The sequence below is a fragment of the Paramisgurnus dabryanus genome, chromosome 19 (genome assembly GCF_030506205.2).
Source record: "Paramisgurnus dabryanus chromosome 19, PD_genome_1.1, whole genome shotgun sequence".
In the NCBI taxonomy this organism is placed as follows: Eukaryota; Metazoa; Chordata; class Actinopteri; order Cypriniformes; family Cobitidae; genus Paramisgurnus; species Paramisgurnus dabryanus.
The window spans coordinates 15,970,761-15,987,183 of NC_133355.1; the positions used below are offsets into that span (position 1 = coordinate 15,970,761).

At 35.9% G+C, this 16,423-nt stretch overlaps 1 protein-coding gene across 3 annotated transcripts; it reads right to left on the bottom strand.

The window, feature by feature from the left end:
- Positions 1-264: 264 nt before the first annotated feature.
- On the bottom strand, positions 265-14,907 carry pogza (pogo transposable element derived with ZNF domain a). 3 transcript variants are annotated; one of them, XM_065291331.2, is made up of 19 exons: positions 14,660-14,907; positions 11,526-11,623; positions 11,265-11,375; positions 10,970-11,046; positions 10,690-10,783; positions 10,396-10,602; positions 9,457-9,639; positions 9,276-9,364; positions 8,841-9,187; positions 8,481-8,635; positions 8,225-8,325; positions 7,935-8,081; positions 6,242-6,373; positions 5,403-5,608; positions 5,163-5,303; positions 5,004-5,063; positions 4,810-4,922; positions 4,693-4,717; positions 265-2,337 (listed from the first exon to the last, which is right to left on the bottom strand). In XM_065291331.2, exons 1-19 carry the CDS (start codon positions 14,662-14,664, stop codon positions 669-671), a joined length of 3,960 nt encoding a protein of 1,319 aa, XP_065147403.1. In that variant the 5' UTR covers positions 14,665-14,907; the 3' UTR covers positions 265-668. The 3 variants fall into 3 exon arrangements, with proteins under 3 accessions (XP_065147403.1, XP_065147411.1, XP_065147397.1); XM_065291339.2 differs by having other exon boundaries at positions 4,693-4,714; positions 6,242-6,376; XM_065291325.2 differs by having other exon boundaries at positions 6,242-6,376; positions 14,660-14,906.
- Between the last annotated feature and the right edge of the window lie 1,516 nt (positions 14,908-16,423).

Consider the following 16,423-nt stretch of genomic DNA (forward strand, 5'->3'; position numbering starts at 1 on the left):
AGGACCTATATATTAAATCCCAATTTCCATTTTATAAACACATTTTTTTTTTAAATCGGACAATGTTTTTTTTCTATTTCTACATGACAGTCAGGAAACTACTTGATTCCTGGATTTGGTTTTCTAATTTTAAAAGGAAAAGTACACAAACGTTCATATATATAACTTTAAAAAACACAATTTGCTTCTCTTTAAGGTGTGCTATAAGACCATTGATAGAAACCTGACAGTTGTAAGAAAAAAGAATGCGACATAAAACAATGCTTAAATTATATACCTATGAAAATGTTTATTTATAAGTATTCAAATTTGTTAATATGGTACAATACTAGATACAGCAGACAATATGATTTCAAATCATTTACATCTATGCACATTCTGACAACAGATCAAACTGAAAAAAGTTATATTAAACTGGGAGGTTTAACAAGCTGTAACACATGTCAGTAATTAAAAAGACCAACACTACGGTATTTACCAGAAACCTTATCCATGAGACCAACAAATATTTACATATGCAACCATACTAACACGTTCAAGCAATCTATTTTCATGTTATAATGTTTTGACCATTTGATCCGACAAAAAATAAAACATTAATTACAAATTCAAAGAAGGCACGTAAAAAACCTGGCCACTAAAGAAATACTATTCCATTCCTAAAGAACTTAATGATCTATCATTTCTGTATCCTCAAAACCAAGGAATGACTCTACGTCACTGTCCTTCTCAAAGATCCTTTTCAATGCAAGGATGCTGGCTGACGGAGAGGGCACAGATTTTGGAGAACCGACACCGGGGGAAGCATTTTGTTGAGAAAAAATTGCCGACTGTTGCCTAGCTTCATCTTCTTGCAATTTACTGGCCAAAAGAGCTGCTGTAAGACTCCGCACCAGCTCTGAAGGCTCCTCAGATATTGCCTCCGAGTTTGTGCTCAAAACCTGATGAAAAGAGTGAAAAAGCAGCTTTGGATCTGCTCTCAGAATATCAAGTATCTCAGTGATCCAACCTGAGAGAAGACGAGCCAAGTCAGCAGGCTTCGCTCCAACCAGTTCTTGTGGTGCCAATGTCACGTGCTGACTCCAGCAAGCTTGCAGATACTCGCGTAACACCGGACCCACGCAGGCCTCCAGGGGCTGTAGACGACGAGAGCTACCGCGAGGGATCGTACCTGGCAGGGTATTAGCACTGTTGAGCGCTGCCAAGAAATCATCAGCCATGTGTCCTTTGTAGCTGTCCATTATCAGTATTCCCTTACCTCCAGAACTGGGGTTTAGGTGTGGGCGCCATACCTTGTTCAACCAAAGTTCAAGTCTTTCTTCATTTGTGAACCCCTCTGGACGAGCCTCCAGGGTGATGTAGTCAGGCAAGCATGGTGCATTTGGACTAAGAGGTTCACCTCGAAGGAAAAGCATGGTGGACAGTACCGTACCATCATACAAGGCTGTGAACACAACATCAATCAGTGGAGCTGAGGTGCCCATCAACTTAAAAGCAGATATCATGGTAGACGAATCTGCAGAGGCTCCATCTAACTGCTCCATGTCTATAAAGATAGAGAGCTCATCCATGGTGCCAATACCACCCAGCCTAAATCTTTGATAGGTGATTTGATGGTTTAGAAATCTGTTGCAGGAACGTACAAGCTCCAGAGTCCTTTGTGGCAACATTTTCCTGGATGTGGCATATGCCTGCAAGCCAAGATCGTAGCGCAGTAGGAAATCAACCACCCAGTCATAAGAGATGTTTGGCATACCATTTATGCCCATGAACTCTGAGGCCTTGCTGAACAGGTTAGCTTCACTAATAGGCAGCTGTTGCTCACGCTGGCATAGCACCCAATCAATTAACCTGTCAGCTCCCGGTGTAGTCAAGCCTCCCCTGATTCTCAAACGCTCAAGCTGATGTTTTCGTTTCAGAAGCAAGGACTGGACTTCTTCCGGCTTAGTGTCGAATTGAATCGCGGCCTGTGGAACCCCGCAGCAAAGAGCGTACAGCATAACTTTCAGCTGGGGTAGAGTATGTGTCTTTCCTGAACGAATCTGGTTCATTTCAGAAGATTCTTCATTCAGAATGGGTTTTGGTGCAGCTTGCTTTGCCTCAGAGTTTTGGTTTGGAACAGCACTTGGTTTTAAAGGCTGAACTTGAATGGGAAAGAAAGATGGTTGGGCGGGACCAGCAGGGAGGGTTATGATGTAGGTGGGTCGAGGTAGGAGTTTACGAGAGGAGGGAGGATTTGATCCTGTTTTGTCCACTTGGTTAACTTTCAAAGGCAGAAGCGTTCTGTTGTTGAGTCTTTGACCACCTTTGAGCAAGTCCGTTGGGATGAAGACAAATCTACAAGAAAAAATTTATGAATTATGATAAAAGCTAAAATCATATGTATGGCTACCCTTTAACCATATCATTTAAAGGGGACATATCATGAAAATCTGACGTTTAAATGCTATAATTGGGTCCCCATCCCCAGTGCTTGTATCATCCTAAAAAATGTGAAAAAGGTCAACCCAGTAACTTTTTTTGGTAAACCCTTCTCTGCAAGCATGTGAAGAAAAATAGGTTATTGAAATTTGGCTCCTTTTTAAAAAAAGTCTTTAAAAATTAAATTATTGTTATATGTCCCCTTAAAACTGTCTAATTGAGTGTCTTTATTCATCTGTTTTTTTTGTGAAACTGTAGTTTATGCTAAAGTACTGTTTTTAAAAAACTACACTAAAGTTGAATAAACTTTAAAAAATTATTTTAATTTGGTAAGTAAGTAATAAAAATAAAAAATGACAAAGCTTAAAAAAAATGGGGTTTTCCCAACTTAATTCATTGTTACATTTTTCATTTTAAGTGAGATTTTTTTAAGTGTTACCAATTAGTATTTTTTTATTTAAGTTGTTCCAACTTTTACTTTTTAACAGTCTGCAAGTTATCAGTAGGTTTGCATGGTATATCAAAAATATTATATATTGATCGCAATATGCATAGATTTTGGTCGATGCAGATAGCACAGACTGGGCGTTACAGAGAAAGCAATGAATTTTTTTCCAGGTAGAATGTAAAACGTATGTTGGTTATACAGTTTTCGGGTTTTAAAGTGATTTGTATCCAGAGATGGACACTACTTGAGTTTAAATTTTCCAAGCATCTGTGCTTTATCAGAATTCGTGTCTTGGGAAAAAATTTACTTTACTAAAAAATGTTCACTACATTCTAAAGCATAGAATCATACTGTGTATTTCTTTTATATTGCATATTAAAATTTATTTAATACCTAATTATATAATATTGTGTACTTTAACTTTTCTTCAGTAGATATACAAAAGTACTTTTTACTCAAGTAAAAGTAAACAAAATACTAGATGTTTAATGTACTAATGTACCCAAAACCTGAAATTATGAAATGTAGTGGAGTAAAAGTTATGATAATATGCTTTGGAATGTATATTTTCCAAAGAAAAACACTGATAAAATACAAATGAAGAGTTTGGTTCCAAAATGCAATAAACGCCATTTTTGAAAAAAATGAGTTATTGCCAAAATCAGTATTATATCAGGTCAGTATTTAAAAGTAAATTCTTAATTTTATGCAAAATCCAATATCCGCTGAGTTATTCTGTCATATTTTCTCTCTTTTTTCCCAAAACCAATAAACGCCACTCCTCCTTTTCTACAGAATGCAATAAATCCACTCCACAGATTACAGCGCACCATTCCACGCAATGTAAACAAACAATGGTGGCGCATTGAGTACACGGTGTCCTAGTTTTCCTCATCTACTTTGTACTTCGTGATCAACAAACAAACAAAAACGAAATAATGCTTTAATGGCATTGATAAACCTGTGGTTTTCTGTGACGGGAAAGAAATGTAAGCCATCAACATCTAATAATTTACGCGAGAGGCACTCGGGAGACGATCGCTTGTTCTCTCGACAGCATCTAGCTTCACTCGTGCTAACACATTGACCCCAGGGGATCTTATGAAAAACGTTCCATAATTTTACTCAAAAAAAATGTTGACGACGTCAAGTATAACCGCAGTAATGACAGTGTTCCTAATATGACAAAGTAAGTGTTTTGATTAATGCCATGAATGTTTATTTTGTTAATCAGTGTGTACAACTGTTCAACTAAATGAATATAACATGGCGAAGATGAATGCACATTTATACATTGATTGAATAGATTCATAAAATTTTGAAAAAAAGTGTCATGGATTTATTGCATTTTGTGGAAAAAATAATTTGTTTTTATAATAAATCTTTGAAAAATCAAGTTATGGATTTGAATTTTTTATGTTTTTATAACCTAAAGATGCTATGTGAAAGTTTGTAACAGAAAATAGTGTTTCATCTTGTCACTTTCTTGGTATAGAAAACACGTTTTTACCGAAATTTGTCAAAATGGATTTATTGCATTTTGGAACCAAACTCTTCAAATACTTAGGAATTTACTTTTGTGTAGAAAGTAAAAATACTTAAGTAGTCTCCGCCTCTTTTTAAATCAAAGGTAAATTTATCAAATTACATATCGAATTGTCTATAAAGTTATCGCATGGCATGTATTCCTTCAATGTCCTGCAGCCCTAGAAATCAACACAAAAGTCTGTTGCTTTTATACCATGAACCCTTATAAATACTAGACATTTATTTTACACCCATTCCCAAAGAGACCCCATGTAAGCAAACTGAAATCGACATACCTTTTGAAACCACGTGAAAATCCTTCTGAAACATAAGGAATATTATTTAAAAACTGGCTGTGATAGAAAAGAACAAGCTTGTAATATTGAATTTTTAGGCAATATTAAACATCCTACCACGCAGTGTGCACTGGCTTGCACGATGTGTTGGAAATTCAGCAAGATGCTTGGCCATCCAATCTCCAATCTGGGTTTTGTATTTACAGTTGGTACAGCTTAGACGCCCCCTCCTGTAAAAGATTAAGATCATGACTGACTATAAAAGTAGAAATACACATACAACAGAAGGGTAAGAGGATTTGTAATCTTACTTTGGGCAGGATTTGTACAGGGTGATATATTTCCTGGTGCTTTTGCGAGGAACATGTACACTGCAAATAAAGACAAAAAGTTAAGCATTTTTTATACAGAAAAAAATATTTTAAAAAAATGTGTTGCCTTACAATCAATTCAAATAATGTTTTTTTCACCTGATCATGTGATCGGCATACGCTCTACAACAGCAGGTGCAGTATCGGCAGAGGGAACAGCGCACGTAAGTTGGAAAATGGTTGGAAAAACTTGGTATCTCATAGCTGCATTCTATGCAGAACTGTTTTTCTAATAGATTGCTGGAAAAATAAGACATCATAACAGAAATATATTATTCCTAAAATCTGTAATTCTTATCAAAAATTTTACTTTTTATCCAAACAGTAGCAAATACTCACTATTGGCTTTGAAATTTTACCATCAGCTCCACCATGTTTTCCACTGGCTTTTTCTTTATAGGAATTACTGTATTGGTGACATTTTGTGGTACTCGAGTTGTTGAAGGGTTTGAGGAATGCTTTCCCACACCCGTCTGGGTTGCTTCTACATCATTTTTGTCAGGGCTGACAGGATCCTGATTCAGGGCATAAGCTCGAATGATGACCTGAAGCAGACACGGTCCAAGGGTTTACATTTAAGGTACCAAAAATCTCAACAAGCCAACAGAAAACTTACGTAATTTGTAAAATGATGGTATAATGGTTATAATGTCAACTCTCAAGAGTTTGTTATACTCTCATTCTGGCGTAATAATCAAGGACTTTGCTGGTGTACCATGGCTGCAGGAGGCGCAATGATATTACGCACTGCCCAAAAATAGTCCCCTTGGACACTTTCAATAGCAGGGAACTATTTTCAGGCGCTGCGTAATATCATTGTGCCTGCTGCAGCCATGGTACGACAGCAAAGTCCTTGATTATTACGCCACAATGAGAGTATAGTTCCTAGCCATATCTGCCTAGAAAATCACAACTTTTAATTTTCCGTCGGTCTTAGTACACGATGCAACTACAGAAGAGTCAAGTTTTAAATAGGAAAAATATCAAAACTCTTTGGTTAGATTCAATGGATTATGCTAAGCTATGCTAAGAGTGGTACACCGCCAGACCCGGAGATCAGACCAAAACGGAAAAAATCTAATGTTTAACTCTAGGGGAGCTGGAAAATAAGCATATTTTGAAAAAAAGTGGAGTGTCTCTACAATGACTGCAATTATACAAATGTGGGATTGTCTTACCTTAGTGCCGGGTTTGAGGCCCTGCAACTGCTGGGGTTTGACACATGTCCTGTGAAGTCTGTGTTTGTGTTCAATCTTTTCTTTCGGAAAAAGAAACTGAAGCCGGCATTTGTCACAAGGCAACACCGATTTCTTCTGGACAAATGCATACGTACAAAAATGTAACAGATACATATGCATTCCAATACTTTATATCATTTGCCATCACCCTAATAATGCAGAACTTTGTATCACATAGTACTTATTATAAATATAAAATTTTAAATACCACTTTTCCAAAGTGAGTGGACAACAAATGGTTCATCTTATTATAACTCCAATCATAGACAAATAGCAGATTTTAGGGATGCACCGAAAGGAAAATTCTTGGCCGAAGCCGAATAAAAATGCCGAACAATTTTGCCCATTTTCTCACCATTGCACAAGTTACATTTTTAGGATGTGCTTTTTACTACTTTACCACTATTTATTTCACATTATTGAACAATGAATTTGGTTATTTACATTCCAGCAGTCATTATAGGGGCCTTTTTACACCTGGTCACTCAAATAGCTATAGATAGACTTGTTAAACTGTAAACGGTTAAATTTATTCTGTCTTTTCACTGGTTCGGCCAAACACCGGAAATAATTTTTTTGCTATTTTTGGCTGAATAATTTTGGTTGCCAAACATTCAGTGTAGTGCTGTGTTCAAAATATCGATACGACGATACATCGTCATGGACGCCTGACGATGCGCGCATCGATACAGCACCTTCCGTATCGATTCGGATGTACTTTTGAAAGTAACGTGACGAATTGCTGTTGATCCGTGATCCATATGGAAAGGACGCATGTGTCCCGCGGAGTACGTAGAGTTAAAGGTGGCGGGGTATACTTTCACTTTGCGTGTCTGTCTCGCTGGTGCACGTGTCTGCATAGCGAGCCGCATCCTCGCGCTCTCTCTCGCGCGCGCATTAAAGTCAATGAGTTCAGTATGTAGGCGCAGATATCTTAGCCTATACTACTGCAAAGGGCTTTATTAGCCATGCTCTTATAAAACAGTACTGACGCATTTGAGAAGAAACACGACAAAGATTTGCATGTGAAAAGTGTATGTCTAGAGAAGAGATACAGAGCTACTTCAAACTATAACTGTCACATTAATAATCTGATTTCTATTAAATAGTATTAAGTCTGACTGCATGTTTATAGATATATTCATAGATGAAGAATAATGAGAGACAAGAGGAAGGCACCATCTTTGTAAAACTGCTTTTAAAAAAACATAAGTTAAGTACAAACTCTGGGATTTTAAATATTTCTAATAGCTAATAAATGAATGGCAAAAACACAACTGTTACAACACTGCTTATTCAATGTACAATAAACGAATAATAATAATAATAATAATAATAATGTTACTAAATTCTGAACAAAAATGTAAAAATAGTCTTGTATCGTGATGCGCATTGTATCGGGACCCTTGTATCGGGATATGTATCGTATCGGGGAATTGTTGGCGATACACAGCCCTAATTCAGTGCATCCCTAGCAGATTTGCAATGATTCACCTCCTGATAAAGCAGCATTTAGGTGGTCATTTATATGTATTCAGTGTCATGTTATGACAGAACAGAAAAAAAGTTGTTCTATAGTTATAACAGCTGATGAAACATGAAGCAATCATTAAATTAACAAAGCATTCGTTACCTGATGTTTAAGGTAGTGCTCTTGGTAGGCGTTGCACGACTTAAACACTTTAAGGCAGTAGATACACAGTAAAATGCAGGTGTTCTTATGTTGCTCTGTGAAGTGGCTAACAACGTCTTGGAAGATAGAAGAGCGGAACTCGCACACCTGAAGTGAGAAAAAATAAAACAAGCCTCAAATGATCTCCTTAGCTAATTTACACAAAGTGTTTATTCAGAAACAAACTTCAGAATTAAGTGACTGTTGCTACGATAAAAAAAAATGTGTGAATATGCAGACAGCCAAGTTACCTGGCACATGTAGGGCATCTCGCCAGGTTTGTGTGCATGTTTCATGTGATTCAGAAAAAGAGGCTCATTATCAAAAGACCACTCGCAGATCTTACACACTTCTGTGGAACAGAATAAAATAAATGACTTTCAATACGACACAAACACAAAAAATAAAAATAATAAACACTTGCGCTTCTAATATTTTTCATTATGTTGTATAGTAAAGCAATATAGCACTAAAAGATGTCAATATATTCATATTGCTTAAACTCACTCGAAGACTCCACTCGGCTATGGACTGTCTCAAGATGACATTGTAGACGTAAAGGTGTCGAGAAGTGTCTGAAGCAATGCTGGCACATGGTATGAGTATCCATCGCTCCAGACAGGTGCTCCAATTCCATGTGGTGTCTCATGTGGTTCATCAGCCTTGAGGGTTGAAGAATAAAGTTATTCGAGATCTACAATGATTTTCTTATGTGTTTTTAATTGGAAATAAAACAAAATACAGATCAGATACTTGATGTGAAAGTCTCAACAGGTAGACTACAACACGTATACCTGTTTCACTTACAGACCAAAAGTACAGCAAGTAAACAAACAGATGTGTGAAAGTCTACAGAAAATGTCTTACTTGATGTTGCCCATCAGTCTCTTGTCACACAGTTGGCACTTCATTATGATGGTCTCCGTTATGGATTGTACATAGGAGGTTATGCCGTCGCGCTGCCCATAGAAGAAGTCATCAACTAACATGATCAGTCTTCCCTGGTTATCGAAATCCCCAGAGCCTGGACTAGGCATTCCCGCGGGTATCTCAGAAGCTGTGATGTGCTTGAGCGAAGATTGTGAAGATTTGGAGAAAGACACGGGAGTCTCCAACGTGGAGGGTTTTAGGTGTGATTTGTCACTCTGGCCCTTTGTTTTTAAAGCCTTGGATTTCAGTCGCCACATACTTCCAATAAGCTCTTGATTGCATTGCTGGAAAATAGGGGTGAATAATTAAATAATAAAAATGTCTACTTTAAAGTTCAATGTTTATAATAGATAGGAGAAAATACAAACTTACACAGAAGTATCCACGGAGGGATTCACTCCTTTGGTATTTATATCTACAGCGGACACAGGCGGCTGGAATATTGGAGCCTTTTTTGAATACTTCAAAACATAAAAATGTCATTTAATCACTTGTTTAACCAATAAAGTCACATATATTCATCAGAAAATGATGCAAGTTTTATATAGCTGACCATTAGTTGCTGTGGCAGGTTGTGGGGCTTGGTTTTGTGCTTGGGGTCTCGTGGTCGGTGTTTGTGCACCAAAGGCAATGGCTTTGGTGGGCTGACCAGGTGGATTCACTACTTGACCAGGAGTTTTAGATGCTATGGGTCCACCATTAAACTTGTGGACCTTTATGACCTTAAATCTCGCTCCTAGGAAAACAAATAAAACAGACAAGTTTATGATTGAACCTTTTACACTAAAACCAGTTGAGCTTTATCCAGTCCTTCCAGAAAAACAGAGTCTCCCGATGATTGACGGGTGGGCGGAGTTTTCCGGGGGAAGTGCCCATGTAAAGAAGTGATAAGTATAGAAAACCCCTGAAACGTCAGTTGGACCTGTAATCAAAAAAAACTTTCCGAAACTTGTATGAACCCTGGCGAAGTGCATTCGGCACAGAAATACATGTAACATGTCCAACTGCTTTTTTGACACTTTGCCTACGTTTAGCATGAGGAAACAACTCTATAACTGTGTTAATAAGTCAAAATGCTTGAAATACCATAAAACCCCCCCTTTAAAAAATGGATGGAATATGCGGGATATTTATGCAATTTTATGCGATGAAAACTGCGGGAACTTGCAACAACTTTAGGAACTTGCAAAAACTGTTTTCAGCTTTTCAATGATGTTCACTCCACATAATCACATCACTTCATAACGTTCCCATGGCAACAGGGGACATGGCTGCGCTTGTGTGAAGTAAATGCAAAATGTTTCAACTTTCTGCTAAGATATACATGTTATTTTTGCTACGAAAATGCAGGGTTTATAAAATCATGCAATCCCTGTATATTTAGCGCACGGAAATCTGCAATTTATGCTGCGAAAGTGCAGCGTATTGAATCATGCAATCGCATAATCGCGTTTTTCTGGAGGGACTGTATATCAAAATAATATGTTAGTACCTGTAGTTGTGTTTGGTTGGAGGCTTGAGGATGTCATGCTAGCAGAGCTCATCCCTGGGGTCACTGAAGAGATGCTCTGTACGTTTGAAGAGTTGCTGAGCGTAAGGGTGACCGGGATCTGCATACTAGAGACGTTTCCAGAGGACACAGGCTGTGTTGAATTCCCTGTAGTAACCAACCGTGGAGAAAGTACCTGTTGTCCTTGAGCTAAAGAGGTCATAAAATAAAGAGCAAAATGTTGACAATAACATAATATTATCCAATATATTCAATAATATTTATGAGTTGACGTACCAGCAGTCAGAAAAGTAATGGGCTGTCCATTCAAGATGTAACTAAGTGATGTCCCCAAACCCGGTGGACTTGCAAGAGGCTGACCTGGATTATTCTGAAACACATGCACATCACTTAATATTCTAACATATAACTAACTTATAATCACACAGTCCTACAATAACATGGGTAAGAAAAAGATCCTGAATGCTTCAATTTATCAGAAGGAAAATTTCCAATGTCTCTCATAACATCTTAATGTGATTGCTCAAAAAAAGAGAAGAAAATAAGAAAGTAAAACCTGTGTCGAAATGTAGATGGTTTGGCCGGCTGCTCCGTTTGGCTGGACGACATTAGACATTACTGTAACTGCAGGAGCTAGAAAGCAAACACAAAAACACTATTGCATATGTCTCAATACTAGCTTCTTTTTGTACATTTTTATTTCTACATGATACTTTTTGTGGTGTTGAATGTTTGTGATTATATATAATGACCACTAGGTGTCAGTAAATAAAAGGAATATCAAAAGCTCTAATAGAAGTCATATCAAAATTGCATTTTAAGATATTATTGCATGGTTGTTTTCTTCTTACCATTAGCCAAAGGCACAGCTTGATGTGTGATGTCAGCAGCAGCCAATGTGTCTTTAGAGGAGGTGCCCTCAGTTTGTGCTGCTGATGAAGGTGCAGTATTTCCAATTTGGGCTACAAAAGGTAAATGAATACGGAATGAATAATCCAATGATATAATATACTGTACTATTATATATATATATATATATATATATATATATATATATATATATATATATATATATATATATATATATATATATATATATATATATTACTTACCTGTGCTACACTGTGTGTCTGTGTTTTCTGCAATATTCTGACATGGGGCCAGGTCCTCATCATCACATAGCATGTAAAGTTCAGATTCTGCCATTGTTCTGTAAATAAGTGAGCATACTTTATTAGCATCACTTTTGTAGTTTATCTACAAGACTAGTATGTGAATGTGGTCAGTGGGTGTGTCTATGTATTGAACTTACAAATAATAACAATAAAAGAGTTAGTATTATTATTATTATTATTATTATTATATTAATTTTTTTAAATAAATTATTATTTATATACACAGATAAATAATGTATGACATATTAAAAATTTTGTCATTGTTTATAAAAAAACATCAAAGTTAATCAGACATAAATATTTATAAATTATTATTTAGATTGTGTTGAATAAATGACACATTTGCCCAAATAATTTTATTTTATTTATCTCAGCTTGTTTTGTACCTCTCAACCACTGCTTTCAACTAATTTAACTATAAGATATAAACATGCAGAAATCTATACACCTATTTTTTAGCCTAATTTATATTATTACATTAATAACATAACACACTCAAGCTCGCGCACTACCACTTCCTTTCCCAAAGAGCGCGCGTGCGATGCTAATGCTAGCCCGTTCAGCTAACTGCATCTCTGCAGCCCGTACAGCTGTGTGTGTGTGTGTATAGCTACAGAGGCTAGCGTTTACCTGGGGTGTATTCCAGAAAGCTGGTTATGTGGCTTACCCGGGTAAGTTTAGGAGTAAGTAAGCGGATAACCTCTGCTTTCGGTTCCAAAAACGGAGGTAACTTTCGGGTTATGTAAGTAACCATAGCAACTGACTCTCTGAAGATAACCTGCTCCGGAGCAGGTTATGTTGCAGGGTAAGTTCATTTTAGTTAATAAAACGAGGCTTCGGAGGAAGTCTGCGCATGCGTGCACTTATGACGAGCGTACAGCGGGCGTGGAAGCATATATTTTGCATAATATTACAATGTTAAAGCATTTATTTTATTTTATTATATTTACAGTCGCGAATATTTATTGCTGTCTTAAAAAATGTGTGAAATGAATTTTTTTTAAAGAAACTATTTTTTTAATAACATGGATTGTTATTGGTGATTGGACTAATTACTATAAATTTTATTATTAATTAAATTTAATTAAAAATTTATTCATATTTGTGTTCGGACTAAATACTATACATTTAATCATGTTCATTAGTAATATATCTCCAAATATCAGTGGATGTATGAAACATAATTCCATCAGTTAATTAATGTTAACAATAAAGTACATTTCCATATCAATTTTGTCAATTCATAAATAACCTCATCTTTCACTTACTAGATAATTTGAGATGAATCTAAAGTTATAATAAATGTGTGTGCAAATACATTGTCATTAATGAATCTTAACCTATGTTACTTAAGTGACAATGTGGCAATGTTACAGTAAATGGATATAACAAATAGAAACACATGATGCCTATCATAATAATAATTACTGAGGGATAGAAGTTACCCCTGCCTGCAGTCTCTGATAGGCATGTGCATCTGACCTGGCCCACAGAATGACACCCATGAAGCACAGGCATGATTTAACACTGACCCACATAGTGACACAGGTGAAGCACAGACTTCATTAGGTGAAACACCATTGAATCACAGACATGGCATAGTGGTCAGAGATTTTCTATTATATCAGTTAGAATCATGTACACAATGAAATGAAATTATAAATATATATTTCATAGTATAATATTTATTTCTTAAACATGCACTTCAGATCCTTAGCCCTCTCTCTACATTTGATCTATAGTTGGTGTTTTTCTAAATCACCTTTATTTCTTTAAAATTGACCTTTTGTAGCTGCTTTCCTGAGCTATCATTTTTGAGCAAAGGGAAATTGAGATATTTGCATATATTAGATGATACAGGACATATATTACAACATGTTACTATTGACACTAATGTAACATTTCTATTCTCCAATTCTGTCACAGCAGATCCTAATCGTCCAATGCAAATGAATGATCATTCTTAGTGTAGTGTAATGAAAAGCATTACACAACATTATTGAAAATCTGTAAGGACTGTAAGGAAGCTTTACAATTAAAAGAGGGTGCATTAATCTATCAGCTATCAGTAAATGTTAAAAAAGATGGTGACACAGTGTCATACAAGGAAAGTCCTAAAACTAAACAGGGTCACCCAAAGGAGCAGAAGTAAAATAAGTACAATATAGTGAATATTATCATAGTGCATTTTATGCCTACACAATACAATCATATCTAAAAAAAAAAAAACCTTTAAATAAGCCTTATGATGTATTTGCACTTTATGTGCCACAACTCTTATGAAATTAACCATGGTTTTATTGGTGTATAGTTGTAGTAACCATGTTTTTTTTGTGCATTGATTACTATCAGCAGAACCATGGTTTTACTACACTAACCATCGTTTAACTATGTTTTTTTGAAAACCATGGTTATTTTGTTTTACTGTAACCATGTTTTTTACTGTAGTAAAACCATTGTTACTTTTCACAGGGGAAAATATATTCATAATTCATATGTTTACAATCATATATAAAATCTATGATTATTTTGACTATATTAATTATTTTAGATTGTTTTAGATTATTTTAAATAAAATTGTGTGTATTTTCGTTGAGACACATATAATATTGGACTTAAATGGGGTAAAATGGGTTCGTATTAATTATTTAATTAATTAATTTGATCTGTTTTGTAATCACGCACTTCTAAGCCGATTATAAAACGTTGATTTTGCCAGAAAATATTAGTTTATAATGTTATTTCTCATTTAAAAACTTTTAAGTTCTCTGACGTTTCCATGGTGACTCGTGAAATCTGCGATCCATTGACAATGCCTTTATGTTGTTACCGTGAGCGCGCGTTAACTCTGGGTTACTTTCAGCGAGTTGATTGACCTAACTCTTAAACTGTGTTTTGGAACCGACATACCCCGAGTAAGCAAGTTTGGGGTTGATCAACCCAAAGTTCGGGGTTAATCTGATGGTAAGTTAACCCTGCTTTCTGGAATACACCCCTGGCTGCACAACTTTTAACAACTTGTTTACAAACACTATTGCATTGCTTCCGGTGAGAAGAAATCAAACTCTTACCTCATACACCGTTCGCATATGTACGAGATAGGATAACATTTCAAAATCCGTTATTTCCTTTAAATCTGCGCAAGCTTGATGAAAACATCTCTGTTCTGCAGACGCTTTTCCCTCTTCGATTGTTAGGCGAACATTTAAAAACGTCACTTCCACGAAAATTCCCTGCACACGGATTGGCTGCGATCTTTGTGAAAAAGGCGGGATGTCGTGATAATAAATAATACGTTGTTTAATCAATAAAAAGGTTGATGCGAAAAGTCAATATGCATTACACGTTATGCTTTAAGGGTGTCTACGTTAGAGCTTTGTTTAATTTTATAAACTAATATTAGAATAAAACATTGTGTCATTATTTAAAGCCAGTTTGCCCTACGTAAAAAAAAAGTAAACATGTGCCTAATTATCATATATTTATGCCTTTTTTCATTAGACAGTAACACATCTGTTTACTGTAGCACGTTTGTTGCATAAAATATATAGTGTTTGGCAGCCATAAACTCAATGCTAGACCGCCTATAAGCTTTAGCTAACGTAACATTTACATAATGCAGCAATTCGCCGCTGCAGAGTTAAATTCAGAAAAAATAACAGTCGACTCGCTCTTCGGTATAAAATGTGCATTTTAGTCAGTAACACGCCGTATAGTTTTCCTATAACCCTTTTCCTCCCATATTGAGTATCACACACTTGGCTCTCCCTAATTTCAAGATGGCGGTTAAGGTTCACATGTATGCATGATTCACAGTCACAAATATGAACCGTTTCGCATGACGTGGAAACATTTTTTTTTGTCGCGACATTTTAGTGCAACTACACCACATGCACATGTGTTGCCACACTGTATATGGCAATTATATGATTATGAGGAATTATTTTACTTTAATAAAAACACGTGTAAAAGCTTTAAGGGAGACACGAGTATTGCTTTGATCAAAAAGTTACCCTCAGTGCAATAATAAATAACAATTCGCTATTCAGTACGTCTTTATGAAAACTTAACAATACACACTCGACAATTAGCTGATCAAAAGTCGATGTTTTGTTCTGTTACACTGCGCTAAATGATCACGCTGCATGCATTTTGTGAGGGTATTTAAATCTTTCGCGTTTTATTTAAAATGGCTACGACAACCCCCAGTAGACACACACAACCCTGGTGGATCAATAATTCTTGGGAAATGCCATACGATCCGGATGCAAATTATCGTGTCTAGATTGTCCCAATAAGCTAAACTTTTGTTTATTATTTAATTTAAATCAACAATACGGGTCACTTACTGCAGAACATTAGCGCAGGCTTTACGCTTTATTAAAAAAAAATAGGTCACATAAAGAACGTGTTTATAAAGATGTGATTACAGAGTTATAAAACATGACGTTCAAACTATTTCCAAAACTGATTTGTTTTAAAGCTATTTATTTTTGTCTGATAAAGTGTTATTCTGATAAAACCTTTTTTGAAACATTGACACCCTATCTCACTACCCTGTTAAAAAAACGAATAGACACCATAACAGAAATTCTTTTGGTTTAATTTCTAATGGAATATGGCCCAAAACACACAGTGTATTGGTATTTGTTGGTCTCTAATGGTTCTATGTATTGGTTATAATGGAATATGGCCCAAAACACAGTGTGGTATTAATGGTAAAAGCTAATGGTTCCTATTGGTATTATAATGGAAACCATTAGAATTGTCTGTAATGGTTTTATTGTTTTTTTCAGCAGGGTATATGCGGGTCAGTAAACTACAACATATCCAAA